General features: G+C 41.6%; 1 protein-coding gene and 1 long non-coding RNA gene across 3 annotated transcripts in view; one reads left to right on the top strand and one right to left on the bottom strand.

Annotated features, from left to right (window-relative positions):
* Positions 1-4,670: 4,670 nt before the first annotated feature.
* On the bottom strand, positions 4,671-8,256 carry LOC124034297. Its single transcript, XR_006838549.1, has 3 exons — positions 7,738-8,256; positions 5,170-5,218; positions 4,671-4,730 (listed from the first exon to the last, which is right to left on the bottom strand). It is a non-coding gene; the product is annotated as an uncharacterized LOC124034297 (long non-coding RNA).
* LOC124034296 (huntingtin-interacting protein 1-related protein-like) overlaps positions 7,200-25,691 on the top strand; it is a 31,013-nt gene continuing 12,521 nt past the window's right edge. Inside the window, exons 1-12 of one of the 2 annotated variants that reach the window (XM_046347294.1) lie at positions 7,200-7,579; positions 18,360-18,423; positions 19,606-19,748; positions 20,110-20,166; positions 20,869-20,949; positions 21,154-21,230; positions 21,520-21,581; positions 22,291-22,431; positions 22,774-22,831; positions 24,934-25,009; positions 25,134-25,307; positions 25,444-25,484. In XM_046347294.1, the coding sequence (XP_046203250.1) occupies positions 7,487-7,579; positions 18,360-18,423; positions 19,606-19,748; positions 20,110-20,166; positions 20,869-20,949; positions 21,154-21,230; positions 21,520-21,581; positions 22,291-22,431; positions 22,774-22,831; positions 24,934-25,009; positions 25,134-25,307; positions 25,444-25,484 (1,067 nt within the window). In that variant the 5' untranslated portion in view covers positions 7,200-7,486. Of the gene's footprint in view, positions 7,580-18,359; positions 18,424-19,605; positions 19,749-20,109; positions 20,167-20,868; positions 20,950-21,153; positions 21,231-21,519; positions 21,582-22,290; positions 22,432-22,773; positions 22,832-24,933; positions 25,010-25,133; positions 25,308-25,440; positions 25,485-25,691 lie in introns of both variants that reach the window. The other variant, XM_046347293.1, reaches the window with a different exon arrangement.

The following is a 25,691-nucleotide window of genomic DNA, read 5'->3' as shown; positions in this document are numbered from 1 at the left end:
TTTGATTTTGATTATCTTTACTCTTCACTTAAGCACTTCTGTTGGCTATGTGTATCACTATGTCTATACAATTCATCCCCATGAGCAAATTGAGCTCTAATTTCTGTGGTAAAAATGACCCTGTTACTGTATTTGGAATTACAAGTCAGTGTTGATGTAATCTACTAGCAATATTTAAAAAAATGTGTGATTTGTGACCCATTTCCAAAGATGAAGCTTACAGTATTTAATTGGAAGTTGAGATCAGACAAGTTTCTTGAGGCTTGGCAGAGCCTCTGGCTTTCATGCTTGCATTTTTGTGCTCTAGCCTTTCTGGGCCCTTTCCTTTCACATAGCCATAGCAATGGAACTGACAATGCCAGTGATGAGGTTGGGCGGTTTGAACCCATAGCTAACCAGGGCAGGAGAGGAATGTGAGAGAGCCAGTTTGTCCTGTGGTGCAAGCAAACCTTTGTTCTCTTCTCTGTGCTCCTGAAGTCCCAAAATCCTTCCTGTTTCACACACCTGCATACCTGACTCCGGAGCGTTATAGTGGCTGCTCCACCCGGTGCCATGAACAGGAAATTCAGGTCCTGCAACCATGATGATGTTTAAATAGCAGATAGGCTCTAACTATGGAATGGAAAACAACAAAAAGGAATGATTACATTCTCTGTCACCTTCACCCTGAAACATCTCAATCTTCTCATCAAGGTCCTAATCCACTGGTAAATAAAATAAAACATATGATCGCAGTCTCATTCCAGGGATGATCTGTGATTGCTTAGTGACAGATTTTAATAATAATATGTCTCATAAACTATTTTAAAACGCAACTCAGTGTGTGGTGAAGGAAAAATGTACCCCCTCAGATCCCCAATTTGGTATTCCAAAATGCTTAAAGTCATCATTTGCATTCTTCGTCAAGTAGAGTCAGTGAGATCTCCAGGTGCACCTGTCTGTTTTACAACATCTTAAAGAATTTTGTCAAATAGTGAAGCAAGACATTACCTAGTGCAGGGATGGGCAACTGGCGGATCAATTTCCAAAAAACATACTGTTGACAGGGGGCAATTTCTAAATGCATCAGCAGTTTTGCTCTTGCTTTGTCAGTCACCGACAGTCACTCAATTAGCCCATGTCAGCTCACCTTTTTTAGATTGATAATTTATTCTAGCGGCCAGCTATCTAAACTTGTAGTAATCATAGTCGAATTATCGACCGGGGGCCCCCCTTTGATCATCTGATATCATATTAATAAACGAAAACATTTCTCTCCATTCTATGGCAAAATGTGTAGAATTCCAGGAAGTTAGCAGTAAAAATTCACATTTTTCTCCCCACTGCATGGCAAAATGAGAAGAATTGCATGAAATTAGTTATAAAATAGCAAAATATTCTCTCTGCCCAAGGCAAAATGTGTAGAATTTCAGCAAACTTGCTTTATAACTGCAACATTTTCTCTATGCCACATGGCAAAATGTGTAGAATTGCAGGAGATGTACTTTAAAACATACATTTTTTTCTCTCTGCTGTCAAGAGGCCACTAAAATGTTTTGCTCGCAAGGTGGGGTGCCCAACAAAATTTTGATAAGGGCCCCCAAAAGGCTATGTCTGGTTCTGACTGCAAGTGTGGGTATGGATGTTGGTACACAGACCCTTGAGCCACTGTGGCCCTTCAAGATGAGTTCAGATTTTTTGTGCCCCCCACCGCCATTAAAGTTTCCCACCCCTGACCTAGTGGCATCTCACCATTAGCTTTCAAAAACACTGATGATACGGTCATGATGCTCCAAACTATCTTGTTACACCTGTAGCTCCCATAGGCAGCTCCTCCATACAGTGAGTGCACCCTACCAGCTGCCACTGTCTGAGCATGTGTCCAGTGGCAGCTAGATCACTGCACCTTTGCAGCACACACTAAGGATTAACAGAGAGTCTGTTAAACACTGATAAACTGTCACTATAAATCTACTAACTGAACAAAACAAGCTCTTATATGCTTTCAGAGAAGCAAGCCTTCAGTCCTTTTAATTCCTCCAAAAAAAGGTGTCAACGATAACTGGCAATTATCCTACTGTCCAAATCATACTATACAGGATGACACTATACATTTCTAGAATGGTTAATATTCAGCATTGCATAACCTTCTCCTATGGTGTCCATCAAATTATTTTCATTCCCTTCTGTTTCCCCTATTGTTTATTACAATATCTCCCCCACTACAAACAAAGTAACAGTACATTTTCTGGTGTTTGGTTTTCTTGATCAAACTGAACTTCTTAGTAAGCCTCTTTTTATAAAGCTGTTTTTTAATCTAAGTTTGGTGGATGTTGTTTTCTATTACATAATTGTGTACTTTTTAAAATTAAGTATTAAGGCCTACTATTATCCATATTCATTTTCTCAAGCATGTCAGTGAGTGCATTTGTCACGCCCTGACAATAGAGCCCTCTGGGTTCTCTATGGTGTTTTAGGTCAAGGCATGACTAGGGGTTTTTCTAGTCTATATTTTCTATGTTGATGTGAGTATGGTTCCCAATTGGAGGCAGCTGATGGTCATTGCCTCTAATTGGGGATCATGCTTAGTGTGGTCCTTTTCCCACCTGTGTTGTGGGATATTGTTTTGTTTAGTGCCTATGTGCGCTACGTACTGCACGTTCGTTTATTCTTTGTTGTTTTGAAGTTTCACTGTAATAAATATGTGGAACTCTACTCACGCTGAGTGTTGGTCCACTCATTCTTACGATGAACGTGACAGAATTGTCCTAATGTAGGCCTAATCCTTTACATCTGCTTCTCTCTGGGTTTAATCTAAGCTTACTTTTCTGATACATCCATTCCCTGTTTTAATCCTATTGACCTAAAAGCAGGCAATGATTTCCACAAGTGCCTCCCTTTTATTTTCACAGAGAAAATAGTATTCTTAGCTTAAGGGTCAAGTAGTACTCGAGTTTGAGAATAAAAGTAGGACAAAATCAGCAAAATAACACTTGACTATTTCACTTTTATGCTCACTTGATCTAACTTGCTGGTCATTTCTCGCTTGCAGTGATGAGGGTGCTGTTAAATTTGATCCCACAATGAAAACAGCAGGCAGGCTGTTTTCAAACAATGGGATGAGAGGTGGCCTATCCACATAATATGCTGCTGTGCACTCACATAACAGGCCTACAAGGGTAGGCTATAGGTTATAATTAGCAAATGAAGTACCTAACTGTGTCAGATTGGTTGAATTAGCTTTTGCAGTGATGTGGCCATGCCTGAAAAGAGTTGGTGGCTGCATAGCAAGCCTAATTGGCTCTATTCTAAGCACCTACAATAGCCCATTGCATCGTGTGAGGCCAAAAAGCATTTTATTAAGTCATATTGCCCATTATCCAACCTGCAAGTCCCCTCCTTTGTGGTTATTATGATAATACAGGCCAAAGCACAGAGAACCCACTACTAAAGGAAACCAATAATAAGAAGAGACTTGCTTGGGCCAAGAAATACGAGCAATGGACATTAGACCAGTGAAAATCTGTTCTTTGGTCTGATGAGTCCAAATTTGAGATTTTTGGTTCCATCCGGCGTGTCTTTGTGAGACGCAGAGTAGGTGAACTGATGAACTCCGCATGTGTGGTTCCCACCCAAAAACCTTGGAATGAGTAGGTGTTCTAAAAACTTTTGACAGGTAGTGATATATATACACATATATATACATTATATACTGTATATTTTTTGTATATGTTTTTTCAAGATGAGAAGAGAATCGTCCAGCCCATTGGGTATCTCACTACACCACCCATATCCCATGTCTTGAAACATGTAGACAGATAGATTAAAATAACATTTACATCATAATACTTCTGATAGCCAACTTTCTAGCTCAATCTCAACCTTCCAGACTTCGTAGCATTCCCAGAAAGCATGGATCAGTGAATCATTATTAGTTTTACACTTAAGACATGACTCTGCCATTGTGCTGTAGAATTTGTGATTTTTTACTTGTATAATACATTCTATACATAAATCAAATCAAATTTATTTATATAGCCATTCGTACATCAGCTGATATCTCAAAGTGCTGTACAGAAACCCAGCCTAAAACCCCAAACAGCAAACAATGCAGGTGTAAAAGCACGGTGGCTAGGAAAAACTCCCTAGAAAGGCCAAAACCTAGGAAGAAACCTAGAGAGGAACCAGGCTATGTGGGGTGGCCAGTCCTCTTCTGGCTGTGCCGGGTAGAGATTATAACAGAACATGACCAAGATGTTCAAATGTTCATAAATGACCAGCATGGTCGAATAATAATAAGGCAGAACAGTTGAAACTGGAGCAGCAGCACAGTCAGGTGGACTGGGGACAGCAAGGAGTCATCATGTCAGGTAGTCCTGGGGCATGGTCCTAGGGCTCAGGTCCTCCGAGAGAGAGAAAGAAAGAGAGAATTAAAGAGAGCATATGTGGGGTGGCCAGTCCTCTTCTGGCTGTGCCGGGTGGAGATTATAACAGAACGTGGCCAAGATGTTCAAATGTTCATAAATGACCAGCATGGTTGAATAATAGTAAGGCAGAACAGTTGAAACTGGAGCAGCAGCATGGCCAGGTGGACTGGGGACAGCAAGGAGTCATCATGTCAGGTAGTCCTGGGACATGGTCCTAGGGCCCAGGCCAGTTGAAACTGGAGCAGCAGCATGGCCAGGTGGACTGGGGACAGCAAGGAGTCATCATGTCAGGTAGTCCTGGGGCATGGTCCTAGGGCTCAGGTCCTCCGAGAGAGAGAAAGAAAGAGAGAAGGAGAGAATTAGAGAACGCACACTTAGATTCACACAGGACACCTAATAGGACAGGAGAAGTACTCCAGATATAACAAACTGACCCTGACCCATAAGTCTATACTGGATTAAGCATACATGTTTCTTAACTGTAATTTCATTAGTTATGCTTCAACTTTCCTTCAATCTTGTGCCAACGTCAGTTATTTTTAAGAATCAGTTCCAATAGTTTTTCTTTTTGTCTTAGAGTTTGTCAGTTTGATAGGCTCCCTGCAAGGTTTTGTACTGTATATCTTCCCTCTCAAATGAACATTATTTTCTGACTCAAATAAGATCTCTCTCTGTGAGGAGAGAGGGAGAGCGAGAGAGCGAGAAAGCGAGAGAGAGAGAAAGAGAGAGAGAGAGAGAAAGAGAGAGAGGTAACTCTACCCACTTAAGTCGAGCATAGCGAAGAAATCCTGGCAAGACGTGATGCACCCCTCCTAGGGACAGCATGAAAGAGCACTAGTGAGCAAGTGACTCAACCCCCATTATAGGGTCAGAGACAGCAAGGGCGGTTCGTCACTCCAGTGCCTGGCCGTTCACATTCACACCCTTGGGCCAGACTACACTCAATCATAGAACCTACTGAAGAGATGAGTCTTCAGTAAATAAATAATGGTCAAGACCGAGTCTGCGGCTCTTGCATTGATAGGCAGACAATTCCATAAAAATTGGGCTCTAGGAGAAAGCCCTGCCTCCAGCTGTTTGCTTAGAAATTCTAAGGATCATAAGGAGGCCTGCGTCTTGAGACCGTAGCATATGTGTAGGTATGTACGGAAGGACCAAATTAGAGAGATAAGTAGGAGCAAGTCCATGTAATGCTTTGTAGGTTAGCAGTAAAACCTTGAAATCAGCCTGGAGTAATATGATAAAATGATATTACTCGCATTTAGCACTAAGTGAAGTTTATTTAATGCTTTATCCAGGTAGCCGGAAAGTAGAGCATTGTAGTAGTCTAAGTGACAAAAGCATGGATTAGCTTTTCTGCATATTATTTTTTAGAAAACGTTTCAGATTTTTGCAATGTTACAAAGATGGAAAAAATATGTCCTTAAAAATATACTTGATATGTTCGTCAAAAGAGAGATCAGGGTCCAGAGTAACGCCGAGTTCCTTCGCAGTTTTATTTGAGATGACTGTACAACCATCAAGATGAATTGTCACAACAAACAGCAGATCTCGTTGTTTCTTTGGACCTAGAACTAGCATCTCTATTTTGACCAAATTTAAAAGTAAAACATCTGCTGTCATCCACTTCCTTATGTCTGAAGCACAGGCTTCGATGGTAGGCAATTTTGGGGCATCACCATGTTTCATCTAAATGTACAGCTGTGTTTCGTCCACATAGCAGTGAAAGTTGACATTGTGTTTCAAAATGACATCACCAAGAGTTAGAATATATAGTGAAAACAATAGTGGTCCTAAAACGGAACCTTGAGGAACACTGAAACTTACCACTGATTTGTCAGAGGACAAACCATCCACTGAGACAAACTGAAATCTTCCTGACGGATAAGATCTTTGAATAGCCCTAACTGATATCTTCCTGACAGATTAGATCTTTGAATAGTCCTGCAGGGCAAGCCTTTTAAAGGGGCAATCTGGTATTCAAACAATAACAAAGCGCCTTCGCAGCCACCTTATTTTGTTAAACAGCTGAGGAATGGGGCTCGAGAAATGTAACCACTCACAAATATAGAGATGCAAGGACTCTCACATATGAATGCAATTACTGACCCTCCAGATCAAAATGATAGTTTTAAACATGTTTTGAAACTATAAAGTGTTTGTTTACAATGACATTGTTTACAAATAACGGAGTAAAACAAGCTTATATTTTGAGTTCTGATGGGGTAAGACCATTGCTCATGAGGCATTTATTCAAGAATCAATAGCTATATATTAATAATAAGTCAAATAATGGATCTACAAATCCCAGATTGCCCCATTCATGGATTTCATGAATATATTAAATCTGATGTCATCCAACAGGCACCAACACACATCAACAAAACTCTCCAATCCATTAATACACACATGCACACTCACACGTGTGATTGACGATAATATATACATAAGGTTACCATTGAAAGTTGGAGGGCCTGATGCAAAGTGCACATTGGATGCATGTGATACAGATCGCCTAAACGTATCTCATAATAATGACTTACTATCTCATAATAATGTCTTACTATCTCATAACGCGTAGTCAGATTTGTTTTTTTTGGGGGGGGGGTGGAAAGGGCTTCCATTGGGCTGCTGATAAAACGCCAGCTATATCATCACAACAGCTCTGTAGTCTTATAATAACATTTCAGTTGTGAGGTGATGAAAAATAAACCCGTGTCATTTTAATAGCCTACTTCATGAGTGACGTAAACGGTCTCCCTGTAGCATGGGCTCCCCCCCGTGATTCTATGTGCGAACTACTGTGGTATCCTCCGTAGACGACGATCCCCACGTAAAAAGAAACGTTACATTCATTTCGCTTTTTCCTCATCTGGTTAAGTTCGCTGCCTTCAAATGTCACTCGTAGACGTCTAACGCCTGGAACCGGTTGTTTGTGCATTGCTTCTACCAAAAACTTGAAGGATATACATAGTTTCACTGGTTTTATAACAGAACATTTTCCTCTAGTGGGAATTTGTTACAAACACTCCATATGTCGAATAACCTTTAAGAGTTTAACCGGCTTCCAAGACGCGAGGATGAATTCCATACGACGGGTGCCTTCAAGGATGAAAACCAAAATGACCGAAACTAATTTAGGTGCGGAAAGGGATCATTTTGACAAGAAGCAGGTAAATATTTTACTCCATGTGTAACTCTGTCGTTGTATGTGTCGGAACTGCTTTGCTTTATCTTGGCCAGGTCGCAATTGTAAATGAGAACTTGTTCTCAACTTGCCTACCTGGTTAAATAAAGGTGAAATAAAAAATAAATACAAATTATGACTAACCTTGTGATGGTGGATGCATTTGCCCAGCTCAGCTGTTTGTTTTGCGGCTTTTCGACAAACCAGTGTTCGAAATAGCACGTGAGGTCTTTAATTTCTCCAATGCTAATTTTTTTTGCGCACATGCAAGGTAGCGTGTTTCCAAAAACAGCGCTTGTAAACGGTATAACTGTAATATGATGCTCGAGAACGTTTTGATGCAAAATCTGCACCTGGTCCATCACATGAGTTGCTAGTTTGGCAGGCCTGTGGCACCCCGCGTGGCGAAACATTATTCCCAGCGTAATTGAACGTTCTGTATGCCATTCAAGCATCTGGTAGTGGTTGCTTGTGATTAATAATTGAGGTTGAGATGTAGGCCTAATTCCTTTAAATTGATTAGCGATGCCGCTATCGCAAAATACGTCTCACTGTTCAGTGTCATTTACTTACTGTCAGGGATCTGATTGGTAACACATTGTCTGCCTCTCAGGGAAGTCCTGGCTCTCAATACAAGGCCTATCATGTTCAGCTAATCATTCTTGTTTGGCTACCTTGTCCTGACTTTCTTCTTGCTCTTTTTCCTAAACCTTTTAATTGAGACTGTGGCAGCAGACCCAGAGCTATCCTTTATAGAGTTCGCCGCATGGCAAATGCATCACTGAAGTTGAAATGACTGGACAGTAGTAACCTGCTGGATTGCCCCATCTGGAATGACTGGACGTCCAGCAAATTCAAAACGGCAATAGTCAGTGTGACCCTGGCATGAGGCAAGAGGAATCTCTGCCTTCTCCTTGTGCCTTTGTTACAGTACCTCATTTGAATATATTGGATTGATTTGCTGCACAAATACAGGACCTATTAGTGTTGTCACACTACCATTATCAGAATACTAGGAAGTAAGGAAGCAAAAGAAACATTAAGTGGACAAAGTTTGAGGAAAACAGTTGTAATGTTGGAAAAAACAGCCTTATGTTGTGACCCAGAGTCACATTTGTTTATTTTGAAAGCTAATTTACAAAAGTAGGTTTTAAAGGACCATAGAGTTCAGTCTGCTTTGTTTTATTTTCTGCCAAGGAAAATCTGGTATCATAGTATCGCGATACTGGTTTCATGACAACACGAGAACCAAAAGTCACACAAGGTCAGCCAGACAAAGTTAGGCAGTGATGATACTAAACTGAATCAATGAGGAAGAGAAAATGCATTCCTTTGGCCTGCTAGATGGAAGGAGAGGGAGATTGTGTGGTCCCTTTGACTGCATTGTTGACTGGATATTTAAGATTATCATATCAGATCATGTAAGAGTCGCAGTCACATGCCCTTGGCACGTCTCTGTTCAGCGCTGCCATAGACATGAGATCCTGACATGTTACATCCAAACAGTGACTGGCTTTAGTCTAGCCATTAGTCAGTAGGGCCCTATGAAATCCCTCAGATGTCTTGTCCAAATTCTGTTTTTTCCATTTAAATTCTTTCTGTCTTATACGATTTACGCTAATTTTATCATCAGAAAGTGTCTAATAATGTGAATGAATAAAACGTTGACAATTTAAGATATAACCGTACAATTGTAATGATGCAACACAACATTGCACTATTTAAAAAAAATATAAGCAAGTGCTTCAATACAGAGTTCTACTAAGTGTCTCATTATAAATGAAAAAAAGTAATGCAAGAATCTAGGCAACAATGCAGCAAGCAATAGGCAAAACCTAGAGTTATACTTATGTAAAAAAATAAACATAGCACATATTGTTTTTTGTTAAATTGAGTGTTTCACACAAGTGTTTCATTATAATACATTTAAAAAAAGATTCATGCAAGAATCTAGGCAATAATGCAGCAATAGTCAAAACCTATGGAACTACCTTATGAGCTGCTATGTCTGTCCATTGTAAGTTTTCCATCTATCACAGACATCTCCATTGAAGTACATGATTGTCATCCTCTTTGTGTTGAGCTCGGTGAGTACCTCTCGCTTGTCTGTGAGTAGAGTCTTGTATTTGCTGAAACTCCTCTCACAGTCAACTGAGCTGACTGGGAAGTAGATGTAGGGCACTGCCACTTCTGCAACTCTTGGGAATCTCACAATCGGGCACCTCCAGTAATCGGCAAGCTCCAAAACAGGTGAGGGCTCACTGGACACACAGTGCTGATAGGCAATCCATTCTTAACTGAGCTCTGTTGATGGGCTTGCCATGGGTTTCAGTTGTGTGTAGGCTTCAATCTGCTTTTCCATGGCTGGAGCCTGCCTGTAGACCTCTCTGGCTGGATGTGTAGCATGCATCATGGAGCGGTCTGGGCACCATACCCACATGTTTTTGCAGTTCCATTCACTAGGTAAGAGCCCAGATCCTTTGACATTTGTATGCAGACACTGCTGTGGCGGGTTCCTTCCAGGGTTGACAGAGTTGTCATCAGTTTGGAGCAGCCCTCCAAGATAAAGGTTAGCTTGACAGTGAGGGCCTGCGCCTTCTCCTCTGTTTCCAGCTGGCTGAGGATGTTTGTTTCTGCCAACAAACTCTCTTTACAGATGAACATGCGCTGCATGTTACTTCCCTGCCTCAAAACAGCTATTCCATCTGGAGCTCACTGCTTCAGGAGGAGCCTTGGCCTGCACAAACTCCTTCATAATGAGGAAGCTCACCCATCTTTTCTTTCTGGCAGGCTTCTTGAAGGAGACAGATCTCATCCATGTCACAAGTGATGCAACTTCAGAGAAGTATTTGTTGTGCTGCCAGGTCTTAACTACCAGATTGATGACATGACAGAGACCGGTTATATGGACACTGTTGGGTGTAACTCATTTCAGAACCTCCTTGTATGCCTTCAGGCAGTAGGAGGCATTATCTGTGACCACTGCCCAGGCACCATTCAGGTTCAGATGGTTGCTGTGGAGGGAGGCTAGTATAGCTTGGGAAACTGAGTAGTTGCATCTGTCCATTAAAATGACATCCATCAGAAAGTACTGGTTTTCAACACCTGCAATGAAAGATAAGGAAAAACTTATGTTTCAACCCAAAAAAAGTGTTATTTAAATTTCAAGTCTAAACGCAATATTGATACAGCGGTAGTTGGCTAGATGGAGAGGCAGACAGCTGCTGACTTTATGCATCGCTATATTTCACCACAATAGCACGTCGTTTGGAATATCACAATTTGCATGCGGACAATTCACATTGGATTTCCAAATTGGTAACGAAATTACAAAAAATCAGTAATGGAATTACTGCAACTCAATTGGCTACAATGGGAAATCATAATATTCACACTCCACAGTTGGGTCACTGTTTTCGTTTGCCTTGTGTCTGATGGTCAAAACAAGTGTTTTTAAAACAGTCTGACTCTGGACATCTCACATACACAAGCCCCCTCTTTCCATTTACGGTAACCAGTTTCTTGCTGTTTAAGTAATTACCTAGATGACTAACTTACCTCAGTTTTGACCTGTTGCTTTTATGTGCAACGCATCCTTTTTGCCAGTGTACAATTCTCTGGGTTGTCCATGGAAACCAAGTATCTACAGGAAAATGAAGAAGCCAGGGGAACTATGTTGTGGGTGGTTTGGTAAGCTTTGTTACTATTATTTACAGCTGACATCATCCATTTTGTGTGGCACAGCATAGAGTTAGACACTTAGGGGAGTGAAAGCACAAACATCTGGTAGCATAGTCATGGTGTTGACACACAGGGCTAATGTGAACATTTTTGAGAGGTGGAGGAGGAGACTGGAATGACTGTAGTACCATTTTTAAGGTGACACAGCAGTAGTAAACTTCTGCCTCCCTTGAGTGGGTGTGGGCAAGGCGGGTCGCTTGGAATGTTTGGGTTCTATCAGAATCTCACAGGCTTGTTGTCCAGAAGAAGTGTGTCTCTCCAGCACAGAACACTCCCCTTTATATCCAAACATTGTAGGATGGTTTGAAGCAATGGCAAGTCCTTGTTGCATCACCTACAGTGCATTCGGAAAGTATTCAGACCCCTTTACTTTCTCCACATTTGTTACGTTACAGCCTTATTCTAAAATGTATTAAATATGTTTTAATCTACACATAATACCCCATAATGACAAAGCAAAAAACAGGTCGAATTTCTGCGAAGAAACCACTACTAAAGGAGACCAATAAGAAGAAGAGACTTGGTTGGGCCAACACAAGATATGAACATTAGACCGTTGGAAATCTGTCCTTTTGGTCTGCTGAGTCCAAATTTGAGATTTTTGATTCCAACCGCCGTGTCTTTGTGAGATGCAGAGTAAGTGAATGTATGATCGCCACGTGCGGTTCCCACCGTGAAGCGTGGGGGTGCTTTGCTGGTGACACTGTCGTGATTTATTTAGAATTCAAGGCACACTAAACCAGCATGGCTACCACAACATTCTGCAGCAATACGCCATCGCACCTGGTTTGTGCATAGTGGGACTTTCATTTGTTTTTCAACAGGACAATGACCAAACACACCTCCAGGCAGTGTAAGGGCTATTTGACCAAGAAGGAGAGTGATTGAGTGCTGCATCAGATGACCTGGCCTCCACAATCACCCAACCTCAACCCAATTGAGAAGATTTGGAATGATTTGGACCAGAGAGTGAAAGAAAAGCAGCCAACAAGTGCTCAGTATATGTGGGAACTATTTCAAGCCTGTTGGAAAAGCATTCCAGGTGAAGCTGGTTGAGAGAATGCCAGGAGTGTGCAAAGCTGTCATCAAGGCAAATGGTGGCTATTTTGAAAAATATCAAATATATTTGTATAACACTTTCAGTTACTACATGATTCCATATGTGTTTTGACGTCTTCGCTATTATTATTCTACAATGTAGAAAATAGTAAAAATAAAGAAACCTTTGAATGAATAGGTGTGTCAACTTTTGACTGGTACTTTAAGTATTCAGACAATTTGCGATAAGACTCAATTGAGCTCAGGTGCATCCTGTTTCCATTGATTGTCCTTGATGTTTCGACAACTTGATAAGAGTCCACCTGTGGTAAATTCAAATGATTGGACATGATTTGGAAAGGCACACCTGTCTATATAACATCCTACAATTGACAGTGCATTTCAGAGCTCCTTGACAGGTTTGTTCCGAGTCACGGATCAGGCGAAAGGTTACCAAAAAATGTTTGCAGCTTTGAAGGCACAAGAACACAGTGGCCTCCATCCTTCTTAACTGAAAGAAGTTTGGAACCACCATGACTCTTCTAGAGCTGGCCGCCCCTCCAAACTGAGCAATCAGGGGAGAAGGGCATTGGTCAAGGAGGTGACAGAGCTCCAGAGTTCCTCTGTGGAGATGGGAGAACCTTCTAGAAGGACAACCATCTCTGCAGCTCTCCACCAATCAGACCTTTATGGTAGAGTGGCCAGACAGAAGCCACTCTTCAGTAAAAGGCACATGACAGCCTGCTTGGAGTTTACCAAAAGGCACTGAAAGACTTAGACCATGAGAAACCAGGTTCTCCGGTTTAATGAAACCAAGATTGAACTCTGGCCTGAATGCCAAGCGTCACGTCTGGAGGAAACCTGGCACCATCCCTACGGTGAAGCATGGTGGTGGCAGCATCATGCTTGGGGTTGTTTTTCAGCGGTAAGGACTGGGAAACTAGTCAGGATTGAGGGAAAGATGAATGGAGAAAGTATAGAGATCCTTGATGAAAACCTGCTCAGGACCTCAGACTGGGGAGAAAGTGCACCTTCCAACAAGACAACAACACTAAGCACACAGCCAAGACAACACAGGAGTGGCTTCGGGACAAGTATCTGAATGTCCATGAGTGGCCCAGATTGAACATCTCTGGCAAGACCTGAAAATAGTTGTGCAGCAACTCTCCCCATCCAACCTGACAGAGCTTGAGAGGATCTGCAGAGAGGGAATGGGAGAAACCCCCCAAATACAGGTGTGCCAAGCGTGTAGTGTCATACCCAAGAAGACTTGAGGCTGTAAACGCTGCCAAAGGTGCTTCAACAAAGTACTGAGTAAAGGGTTTGAATGCTTATGTAAATGTGATATTTCAGCTTTTTATTTTTAATACATTTGCAGACATTTCCAAACTTGTTTTTGCTTTGTCATTATGGGGTATTGTGTGTAGATAAGGGGGGGACAATTTAATATATTTTAAAATAAGGCTGTAACATAACATTTGAAAAAAGTCAAGGGGTCTGAATACTTTCTGAATGCACTGTATATATGTGTAGGATGTCTTGCTTAGGAGAAGCAGCAGCAGGTGTGAGGACAGAATAGTTTCATCAAAGGCTAGTCTAGTTGGGGCTCAGGTTTCTGTCTGTATCATCGCTGTAAGAGACTGAGCCAGCAATTGTGCTGTCTGGGAGACAAAATACAATAAAGCAGGAGTCAAGGAGAAATGTAATCCAACAGGGAAATTTACATAATGGCCATGAAAGGCTGTTCCATGAAAACAGCTAGTATTTGATGTTGGGATAATGATAATTGATACTGGCTTGTTGAAATTAAATGTTTGATTTATTTTTACTTTTTATTTAACTAGGCAATTCAGTTCAGAACATTCTTATTTAAAATGACGCTGGGCCAGTTGTGCACCGCCATATGGGATTCCAAATCACGGCCGGTTGTGATACAGCCTGGATTCGAATCAGGGTGTCTGTAGTGCCGCCTCTAGCACTGAGATGCAGTGCATTAGACCGCTACTCCACTCTTCTCAACTCTGCCAGTGAATTAGTGCTAGACTAGTTAATGCTCACATAACCAGACAGTCTATTCAGCCTCATTAGCAGTGTGTTTACACTAGTTTATTTAACAGCATTAGTAGTAGCAGCTGTGCAGTGCTTGGGTCTGTGTCTGACCTTGACAGCCAGAGCTGCAGCAGCAGTCTGTTGAATTAAGCTGATAAGAAATGCAACACCTAGAGTCAATGCAGGGCACCTGACTGCCCAGTGTGGTGTAGACTAGAGGTGTTTCTGCTGTCTCCACTAGCTATAGTCCTCCTGGCAGGGATGTCTAAGCACATAGACACACTGCTGCTTAAAGGTAAGAAGGGAGTGATCGGGGATGGGAGGGGTGAAGCAGAGTGTGTGTGTGGCGAGTTTATCTGGTGGTGAATCTTCCGACTCTTCAGGGATTAGGCTGGGATCATCTCCCCCTCATTCCCTTCTCACTACTTCTCCCTCTATTGGGGGATTTAGCTATGTTTGGGACCAGGTTCAATGTTATGGTGTCAGACTGTCCCTGGCGTACTTAAATCACAGTTGACCAGCTTCTCCTGTTTCCAACCATATTAATGTAAACTTTTATGACCTTATGGCATTGCTGTTGAATGTTTTAATGATGTTTGTTTCTTTGTATGAATGAGTTGAGGGAGTGTGTCAGTGGGGGATGGAGTAGGTCTTTTGTTGGTTTGTGACATTACCAACCTCCAATTCTAGATTTCAAGCAGTTCTGTAAATGGCATTGCTCACACTTCACTGCATTATGCACTGTATGCAGTTTCTGATAAGGTTAGTGTAACAAGGATCTCCCTTCCTTCCCTCTCGTGTCCTTTCGCCCTCACACTCCCTATCTTTTTCACTCACACTCTCTCTGTCCCCCCTACTTCCCTCCCTCCCCCTCTACTTCTCCCTCTACTCTCTGAGTGACAGTCAGTCTGAATGTATTAGGGAGCCTCCCTGCACCCATGCTGCTCCATGGCTATCTGTCAAGGCCTCTGTGCCAGAGCGTGGCCTTCATCAACCCAATCTTCTACCCCAGCTGATGGGCCTTCCTCCACCCACAACCCCCTCATTGTTATGCACCCCTCCAGACCACCACTTGCTCTGGACCCCTATAAGCCAGGGGGCTGGTTAGCACTAGCAGTAGCTTTACAAGGAGGGGTCCACATGAACCAAGACTTCACTCTCTCTCTCTCTCTCTCTCTCTCTCCATCCAACTCTCCCCTTAGGTGCAGTCGCCCTTCTGTGCTTTGTTTAGTGACTATGTTTTGGAGGAGGTTGGTGGGTTGTGGTCTGTGGCGTTTCACTAACTAAATTAGGTCTTTATGCATTTCTGGGATTGCTGGCAAATTTTGCCAGGCCTGCCTCGAATTTGGGGTGTGGAGATTGTATTCCTCCTCTACTATGTGTATGATAAGAGGTGTGCATTCTAGAGTGAGGGAATGAACTGTATATACAGCAAGTGGGTAAAGGAAATGTGTTAGCCTGTGTGAGCCTGTTTGTGGGATTCTTTTGCGATTTGAGCGACTCAGTGGGGAAGAATGTATGCATATGTGAGGACAGACTTACATTTTCTGCTGCTCGGTGTAACATACCATTTGTCTCTTTTCTGTGGTGGTTTGGGACTGTTGGGTTATTGAAGGCCATGACGGTAGCAGAGAATCTGCATAAATGAATCTTGACAGCTCATACATGTTACTCCAAGCTGGATTAGTCAATTAGTTATGTAATGAATTGAAATTAAATAGAACAGCAGGCTGAGTGAACAGGGGATCCAGAGCTCTGAACGTCTTGTCCTTTTCACCCGATGTGTATTCATTCATTCAGGGCCACAGGGAGAGTGGGTGGTGACCTCAGAATGAGTTTCTATTGGCCAATGCTTCTGTGTTGTGTGAGGAATGCTTTGTTAGTCCATTGTTTGGTGCTGTTGATCCTCTTCACTCAAGTCTGGAGTCAGAATTTGGACATGTGCTACAGAATTATGTGTTACCCATATTTCCCTCATTTATTAATTGAAATCAGAGCTTGTCTTCAGTGGGTCCATATGGGTCAGTCAGAAAATAGCGTGTTCTCTGCATGTTCATAACTGTTGAAGATGCATTACAGATCTTATGTTGGGACAAGCCAGACTAAGGGTGACGGGCTGAAAAGACTGGTATTTGTATCAGAGGTCACAATATGCTTGTCATGTTTGGGATTCAGTGTATTCCCCTTATCTTCTGGTGTTACTAACTAAGCCTTTATCAATGACTGGGCAACCCCATGTACTGTACAAACACACCAGCGGAGGCTCCTCAGAGGAGGAAGGGGAGGACCATCCTCAGTGAATTTAATAAAAATTAAGAAGTTGTCCTTCCTAGATAACAAGACAAAATATATCCGTTGCCAAATCATTGATTAAAACAGTTTTACTGAAGGTCGACAGTAGCCTCAACAGCACTCTGTAGGGTAGTGCCATGGTGGAGCCGGAGGACCGCTAGCTTGACTTCAATACAAAACCTAGGAGGCTCATGGTTCTCTCCCCCTTCCATAAACTTGCACAGTAATTATGACAGCTTGGAGGATGTCCTCCAGAAGTTTTCAGAGCTCATTCAGCGTGAACTGACATGTTGTCCACCCAATCAAAGGATCAGAGAATTAATCTAGTACTGAAAGCATAAACTACAACTAGTTAGCACTGCAGTGCATAAAATGTGCTGAGTAGTTGACTCAAAGAGAAAGATGACAGTTTTAGACAGATTTCCATTCATTTTTGTTTTTGGTTCACTTACTTAGCTAGCTCCTTTCGCCTACTCGAACAGAGGATGCTATGTTAGCTAGCTGGCTATGACTATCCAACACTGGAACTCTTCCAAGTCAAGGTAAGCTTTTGGTTTGACTAATTTATTGTCACTGGGCCTGCTCGTGAAAAGGGAGATGGGAGGAGAGCACGTAGATTCGAGAAGGAATACAACAAGGTGTTTTGTATGTGGCTATGAAAGTGAACTATTTGCGTGTGATCAGGGGTGTATTCATTCTGCCGATTCTGTTGAAAAACATTTCTTAAACAGAAGGAAACTGGGATAAACACACAGGAATTTGTCCAATAAAAACTGTTTGCAACTGTTGGACTAATGATTACACCCTAGGTCAGCTCGATGCAGGCAAGAGTGTGCAAGTTGGTATGGAATGTGTCACTGTCTCTCACCTCTTCTTTCTCTCAACCTGTGTGCACCTATGTTGAATTCATAGGCTAGGTTGTAGTATCCTAAACCTATTGATATTAAACTGGGTGAAGGGAATTTGAATGACAGTCATCCAAAATAGAAAATAAATAGAAATAAGGCCATGCTCATTTAAAAAACAAAATTCCTCCCTCAGCTTAAACGGCACCGACCGCCACTGAAACGGTCTGAGCAATCTGCTTCTCTCACTTCCTCTCTCCATTCACTCAGACTAGTTCTACCTGTTGGCCAAGACGCCTGAGGGGTCAGGACGGAAAATAAAATTACAAGACTAAATAAAAAAGTTGGTCACATTTTTGGGGGGGGACACACCCAAGTATATAGAACAGATATACTAGTGGCTTTTTCAGTCCCCATTACTTACGGTAGCCTAAAACAACCAGATGATTGAGAGATTATTAACTTATATTACAAAAATCTTCTGTAATAAGCGTTAGTGCAATGACTGGAAGTCTATGGGTATCTACTAGCATGCTAGCAGATAGCTATAAACTTTCTGTCATTGTGCTAAAGCTAGTTAGCATTGGACTCGCAAAACGACCTCTAACTTCCTTCCTTCATACTGGACACAAGCATATAAATGGTATCCACGAGTTCACCTGACTCTGGGGAAGTAGATAAATGGCCTCATTGCCAAAATCCTAAAGTATCCCTTCAAAATATGCTTTGTCACTAAGTGGTAGTTCAGTAGCCATAGTAACTGATGGCCTCAACCTGTCCTTTCTCTCCTCTCTCTTCCAGCTCAGCAGCATCAGCAAAGCCATCAACTCCAACGAGGCGCCTGTGAAAGAGAAACATGCGCGCCGTATCCTTCAATATAACCCCAAACTGGGAACAGTAAACCTTTTTTGCTATTATGTGCTCCAAACTTTTTATGCCTGATAACCCACTGTGCCGAATAACTGGGCTGTTTTTAACCACTGGGGAGTTGCACTGTTGAACCCCAACTCTGTGTTCTGTAAAGGTAATTGGTTTTTAGAGCTGACATTTGCCATCATGTAGGCTATACATCACCTCAAGGATAAAAAATAATGAAGGTTAAGACCCAAATAATTCCATGCGGACCGTTTGGAAATAAACACATTCATTGGACCAGCGCTGTTGCTGATTCTGCAGGATTAGCATTGCGAATGTAACCAGCGGCTGGAAAATCAAGTAATAAAGTGGCTGTAGATAATTTGGAAAAAGTTTAAATGAATAGAATGACAAACAGTTAACTACACCAATTCATGGCTTATCTGAAATTCACTACAATTGCAAACTTTCTGTACTACTACCGTTCACTCTGTCATTTTCGCGCTGGTTCAGTGAATTTGTTTATTTTCTAATGCTTCTGCATGGAATTATTACGTAAGGAATAATTGAGGGGCTATGCGTTCTATGGAAAATAATAAACAATGTTGAAGGTGTGTTCCACGGCGTGCTAGTGGAATGGAACTTTCCTCCCACGGAATTTAATTGTTTTCCAGAGAACGCATAGTCCCGAGTATATAGCCATTGAATTCTACCGTGCTGATATACCATGCGTTATAGGGAAGTAAATGCACGCGCTAGTATGCCCTTCAAGCCAATCCGAAACGAGTATTCATCAATGCCATGGTATAACTTATCTTCACCTTTGTTATCTTCAACCTAGCATTCACCCAGGATATTTGACTGCTAAATGTATTCTATGGCAACAATGCTTATTATCAAGTTAAAACAAAGTGTATTGGTCACGTGCACACGATACAGTGGAATAATTACTTGCTAACTTACAATGTATTTTATGCTCCTGGGATGACTTAGTGTTCAGTATACATTAATCTCTTAAACTGTGTTTTGTTATTGGTAATGTAGTAAAATAGAGGCTGAAATTGTGTGATTTTTATTACTGTCTCCATCGCACATGAGGGAGAGAAAGTAAAAGAATATGTGCGGGACCAAGTAAAGGTATTATTTTGGCTTTGTATTTTGCTGGTTGGCTCTTCCTTGATGGGCCCTACAGGGATAATTATGGGGACCTACAGGGAGAAGGGGGCCTTTACCTTCTGGTCCTACGCCTTGGGCATCCCCTTGTCTAGCAACGCCATCGTCAGCTGGAAGTTCTGCCACGTGCTTCACAAAGTGCTGCGGGATGGCCACCATAATGTAAAAACTTGCTCTCCACTCTATACACTACTCTGTATTAGGGTTTTTATTTCCACAATAAAATGCATATAAAAACATGTAGAGAGAAAAGGAACCTACATGTGCTGGGTGGAAAAAGTCCTGCCTAATTGGTAGCCTACATAAAATAAACAATGCCATATTGCTTTGAGCAGAGCTCTCAAACTCATAGACGGTGTATTAATTAAGCATTCTGTTATTTTTATTTTTATGCTGACCTCCATGGCCTTAATTAGTCCAGTAATATTGGCTTAATCCTGAAATTGTATAATTACTAAATTGAGAATTTAAGTTACAGTCCTATTATTGAATTGACATTATCACTCCCCTTCTTGCCCTCCAGAGCCTTCAGGACTGCATGAGACATCACGGTAACATTGTTGAGATGGGGCAACTATGGGTGAGTGGGGATTGTGCTGTGTTTTTGTCAAGGGGTGCTTGAATAGGTTGACATTTTGGGTGAATAAATTGAATGTCAAATGACTTAAAATGAGAAACATCCCTTGCTTTAATTATTTCAAATGCAGATGTTTTGAAAACTTCTTTTCAATCATATTTTTCCCCTCATACAGTAATTGTGCTTCTTGTGCAGCCAGAGTTGATCTATGTTGGCTGCAGTTAGATGTATCTGGTATTTTGGTAAACTTTTTAGCCAGTAGTTCTGAAAGTAGCGCTCACTAGCCAAAAGTGGTCCCCGACATTTGCGTACTAAGTCATTGCCTTCTTGCTCGGCTGTGTGTGATTCTTGCTAGCTGTCACTCAAATGGTGAGGGGCTGGCCCATGTGGGGGAAAATGTAGGGAAAATGGCGTAGCACAGCTTCCAGAAAAGTTGCTTTCAAACTAGGGATTTCATGGCTATTTGAGGCAGTAATTAAGACAGTAATTATGTTCATAGATTATGCATGTATGAACTACACATTGACACATCCAGCCCAGAGTGGGAGGTTTAAATACTTACTAGTCGCCAAAGTACCGGAGTATGTCTTGAAGAGAGGAGTGTGACGAGAGGAAAGGCTTCTTTTTGCCATCTTCAAATAAAGCAAAGCTAAATATTTGTTGCAGCAAAGCTTAATGCTTGTTGCTTGTTCTTATTGTTTCCAGGGCAACCTTCATGACAGACATGGACAGCTGGTGGCTCTGTACTGTAAGCTCCTTTGCACAAAGATGGAGTTTCACATGAAGGTAAGCACACCCTCTACAGTTTTGGGGGACGGTATGTTTTACCATGGGACATTGGCTAATCTTACCATTGTATGCATTGCATTGCCACAAGCGCTTTCACATAAAGCCACCTAGTTGAACAAACAATGTATGTAATTTGAATTAATGTGATTTACATAGTTTTAATGTTGAATCACTTTTGTCGTCCTTTTGTCTTCCATGCAGCATTCTGAAATCAGACCCAACCTAGAGGTGACAGATGAGGTTCTAGAGCGTGTTGCAGGAACCGACGTCAATAATGTGTGAGTGTTCTCTACTCCTCCCTCTCCACACATCCCTGGCACTCTTGGCTGTGCACTCCCTCTCATTTTATTGAGTTATCATAATATCAAAAAGAGACATCATACAAATCCGTATACATTTAATTGGCATAACTCAAGGGAAGTCAATTATTGGTATAAGATACAAATGTCATGCTCTCTGATTCAAAGGAAACTATCATACCATTTAGTTGGAGTACTGTGGGGACTGAGGAGCGAGCCTGCTGCTCTTTCCCTGTTACTAAGGGCGGTATTGACTTCCCTCCTGTAGGTTCCAGCTCACTGTGAAAGTGTTTGATTACCTGGATGCAGAGTTGAGGCTAGCCGAGACAGGTGAGAATCCCCCGCTTCTCCCCTACTTACCTACCTCCACCTCTCAAAGGATGGGTAACCAGAGCTACAGGGCAGTGGCCGGTTTCCATCGATAGTTTGTTTCGGAAATGGAATAGGGACAGGATAGCAGCCAGCTAAATAAAAACTTGTGACCACACTTGTGCTGCTGTTGAGGGAGTGACTTAATTGCCCAAAATGACTAAGTTATCAAGGGATGTTTACCTTGTGTAAATGAAACATTTCTAAACCACTTGTTTAATATGACTAGGGCCCTCTGATGTAATTTCACCAAAACCATATTAATAAGTTCTAAATGTTTGCAATTAGAGGACATTAATTATGTTTCTTCTGATTGGCTGTAATGGCATCATGCCCTGCAGGATGTTGTCACAGCCTGTCATCCTGAACAACCATAAACAAACTCTGCAATTGTAAAAAACCCTGCCTGACTTACTAACTTGGACATCTGGTACTCAGGAAACATGGGAGCTCCTAACTGCCTTCTTCCTTCTACCTACCCTTGATCTGCTGGGAACTATTTTCCACCCACTCAGTGGGTGATTCATGAATATGTGAGCTATTATCTCAGTGTTGTATTTCTGAACCAGTGACAGAGAAAGGTGTTTCACCCAGGCAAGCCATTGATTCCAAATCCTGCCCATTGAGGCCATGTGTTTTTCCTACATTGGTGTGTTTCTGTGATCTGCAGTGATCCGGCAGCTCAACACGTCCATTGCCATCTCTACGACGACGTCAGGCCAGTGTCGCCTGTCCCCCCTCATCCAGGTCATCCAGGACTGCAGTCACCTCTACCACTTCACCGTCAAGCTGCTTTTCAAACTGCATGCCTGTACGTTTGACCACTTATGTGTCTCTTAAAGTGGAACTGACAGCATTTTCGCAACATGACATCTTATTCAAATCTATTCATATACACCCCCAGGAAGAATACAGCTTTTTAATACATTTGTTTACATATGGTAATTTTCATGCTTTCATAAATGTATACAATGTTTGGGAATGTGCTATAGTAAGGCATTTTAAACATTTCTATAGCAATATAGTGGGAAAGTGGCTGTGCATTTGGACAATTTAATAGACCCTGCAGTAAAAACTATGCTTTGCTGACTTGATAACAAAACTTGTTTCAAAGTCTTTTTAGTGACTGTCTCTTGCATGTCCTGGATTTCAGGTCTCCCAGCAGACACCTTGCAAGGACACCGTGATCGTTTTCATGACCAGTTCCACAGGTAAGTCACCCCGGGCCTCGGGCTGTTATTATATAAGGGCATTAGGGAAGAGAGGGAGGAAGCATCAGTACGACACAATCTTGCCTATCCCTGGCCTGTGTTACCCTGAGCCGATGTAAATATACTCATCCCTACCACCCAACTTCCACCCATTTCAATGTGTCATCATGACATCACTATCCTATGCACACCTCTGAAAGTGAAAAGGGGTTGAATCTGAGCAGTGTACCAGGTGACATGTTAATGTTATCAACCTGCACAATGATCAGCCCAGAAAGATGGCAGAGGAAGCTTAATGTATTAGTGCATCTGGATAGTGGGTACCTTGTACCTAAGATAACCAACTAATTTCTCTTCAGATCAATTTTATTTTTATTTTACCTTTTTTATTTAACAAGGAAAGTCAGTTAACCTCTCTGAGATGTGAGGTTATCAAATTCAAAACAAAAATCTCATAATTAAAACTCCTCAAGCACACAAGTATCTTACAGCATTTTAAAGAGAATTCTCGTTAATCCAGCCACAGTGTCTGATTTAAAAAATGCTTTATAGCGAAAGCACCACAAACGATTTTTAGGTCACCACCAAGTCACAGAAAAATGCAGCTTTTTTCCAGCCAAAGAGAGGAGTCACAAAAAGCACAAATGGAGATAAAAGTAATCACTAACCTTTGATCTTCATCAGATGACACTCATAGGACTTAATGTTACACATTACATTTACATTTAAGTCATTTAGCACGATACATGTATGTTTTGTTCGCTAAAGTGCATATTTATATCCAAAAATCTCATTTTACATTGGTGCGTTACGTTCAGTAGTTCTAAAACATGCGGTGATTGTGCAGAGAGCCACGTCAAATTACATAAATACTCATAATAAACATTGATAAAGATAAACTTGTCCTTAATGCAACTGCTGTGTCAGATTTAACTATGAAAAAAGCAAACCATGCAATCTAAGTACAGTGTTCAGACAACAAAGCAGCCAAAAAGATATCTACCATATTGGGTAGTCAACATTAGTCATTAATAGTATTATAAATATTCACTTACCTTTTATGATCATCAGAATGCACTCACAGGAATCGCAGTTCCACAATAAATGTTTGTTTTGTTTGATAATGTCCATTTATGTCCAAATAACTTATTTTGTTAGGGCGTTTGGTAAACATCCAAAAGCGCGTTCAGGTCCCGCCGGACGTCGAAGAAAAGTTCAAAAAGCTCCGTTACAGCCCGTAGAAACTTGTCAAACTAAGTATAGAATCAATCTTTAGGATGTTTTTTAACATAAATGTTCAATAATGTTCCAACCGGAGAATTCAATTGTCTGTAGAAAAGCAATGGAACGAGCGCTAACTGTCTCGTGACCGTGCGTCATGAGCCCAAGGCACTCTGCCAGACCACTTACTCAAACAGCTCCTATGAGCCCCTTCTTTATAGTAGAATCCTCAAACAAGTTTCTAAAGAAGGTTAGCATCTAGTCGAAGCCTTAGGAAGTGCAACATAACCAATATCCCACTGTATCTACAATAGGGGCTGAGTTAAAAAAAAATATATATAAAAAAATAAATTACAAGTCTCAGATTTCCCACTTCCTGGTTGGATTTTTCTCAGGTTTTTGCCTGCCATGAGTTCTGTTATACTCACAGACATCATTCAAACAGTTTTAGAAAATTGTGTTTTCTATCCAATACTACTAATAATATGCATATATTAGCATCTGGGACAGAGTAGCAGGCAGTTTACTCTGGGCACCTTATTCATCCAAGCTACTCAATACTGCCTCCATGTCAGCAAGAAGTTAAGAACAAATTCTTATTTTCAATGATGGCCTAGGAACAGTGGGTTAACTTCCTTGTTCAGGGGTAGAAAGACAGATTTTTACCTTGTCAGCTCAGGGATTCGATCTTGCAACCTTTCGGTTACTAGTCCAACGCTCTATCCACTAGGCTACCTGCCGCAACCACCTGAAGTGTATTCTATTGCATTCTGTCCTATACACATACTGTATATGAAACAACACAGTTTAGAAAATTTTACATTCCTGTTTTGGAGGCATCATTCGGATCAGTGGTTGAAATATTTTGCCTTGCCTTACAGCCTCAAGACCTTCTTCAACAAAGCCAGAGACATGCAGTACTTCAAGAGACTCATCCAGATCCCCAAGCTGCCAGAGGTGAGAGCATAGACAGACATAGTAGGGGAAAGACACTGTACTGGGACTCAACCACACTTCCTAGATAACGTAGCCATCTGTGTTTATACAGTCCTCTGTCTTATGTATGTGTCTTCATCCTCAGTCTCCTCCTAACTTCCTGCACGCGGCTTCCCTGGCCAAGCATGCAAGGCCAGTGGTGGTCATCCCAAGTGAGGATGAGCCCGAGCAGCTGGAGGATGATGATGATGACGATGATGACCCTGAACCGCTTATCAACGTCAGCGATGTCACCATGCCCAGCATGATGGTGCCACAGGTATGACTCATAGGTCACGGTCATGATCTCTGAGGTCTATGGCCCCTTGGATATTCATGTCTTATTAATAAAGGTATCACTAATTTTGGCTATAGATTGTGTAAACATTAATACATCTGACTTTTTCTTTTAGCAGTTCGACAAATTTGATCAGACTTTCGGACCTTCCAATGACAGGTTAGTCATAGTCATCTTTTAGCATTGGTGTGCTTGAAAATAAAGGATATGTAAACTGGGGTGCGTTCAACAAGTGAAATCGTTAGCTAACATATTTAATTTGGTTTGTTAGCTGTGACCGTTCACTAACGTTAGCTAAAGTCTGAAGGTAGTGTATGGCCAACGTAAGTGTCTGTTTCGGATCTTAACTGCCACTACAAATAAGAA

This window comes from Oncorhynchus gorbuscha, linkage group LG04, assembly GCF_021184085.1.
Source record: "Oncorhynchus gorbuscha isolate QuinsamMale2020 ecotype Even-year linkage group LG04, OgorEven_v1.0, whole genome shotgun sequence".
Classification (NCBI taxonomy): Eukaryota; Metazoa; Chordata; class Actinopteri; order Salmoniformes; family Salmonidae; genus Oncorhynchus; species Oncorhynchus gorbuscha.
Note: the sequence above shows the minus strand (reverse complement) of the source record. Positions and strands in the feature narration are given on the sequence as shown.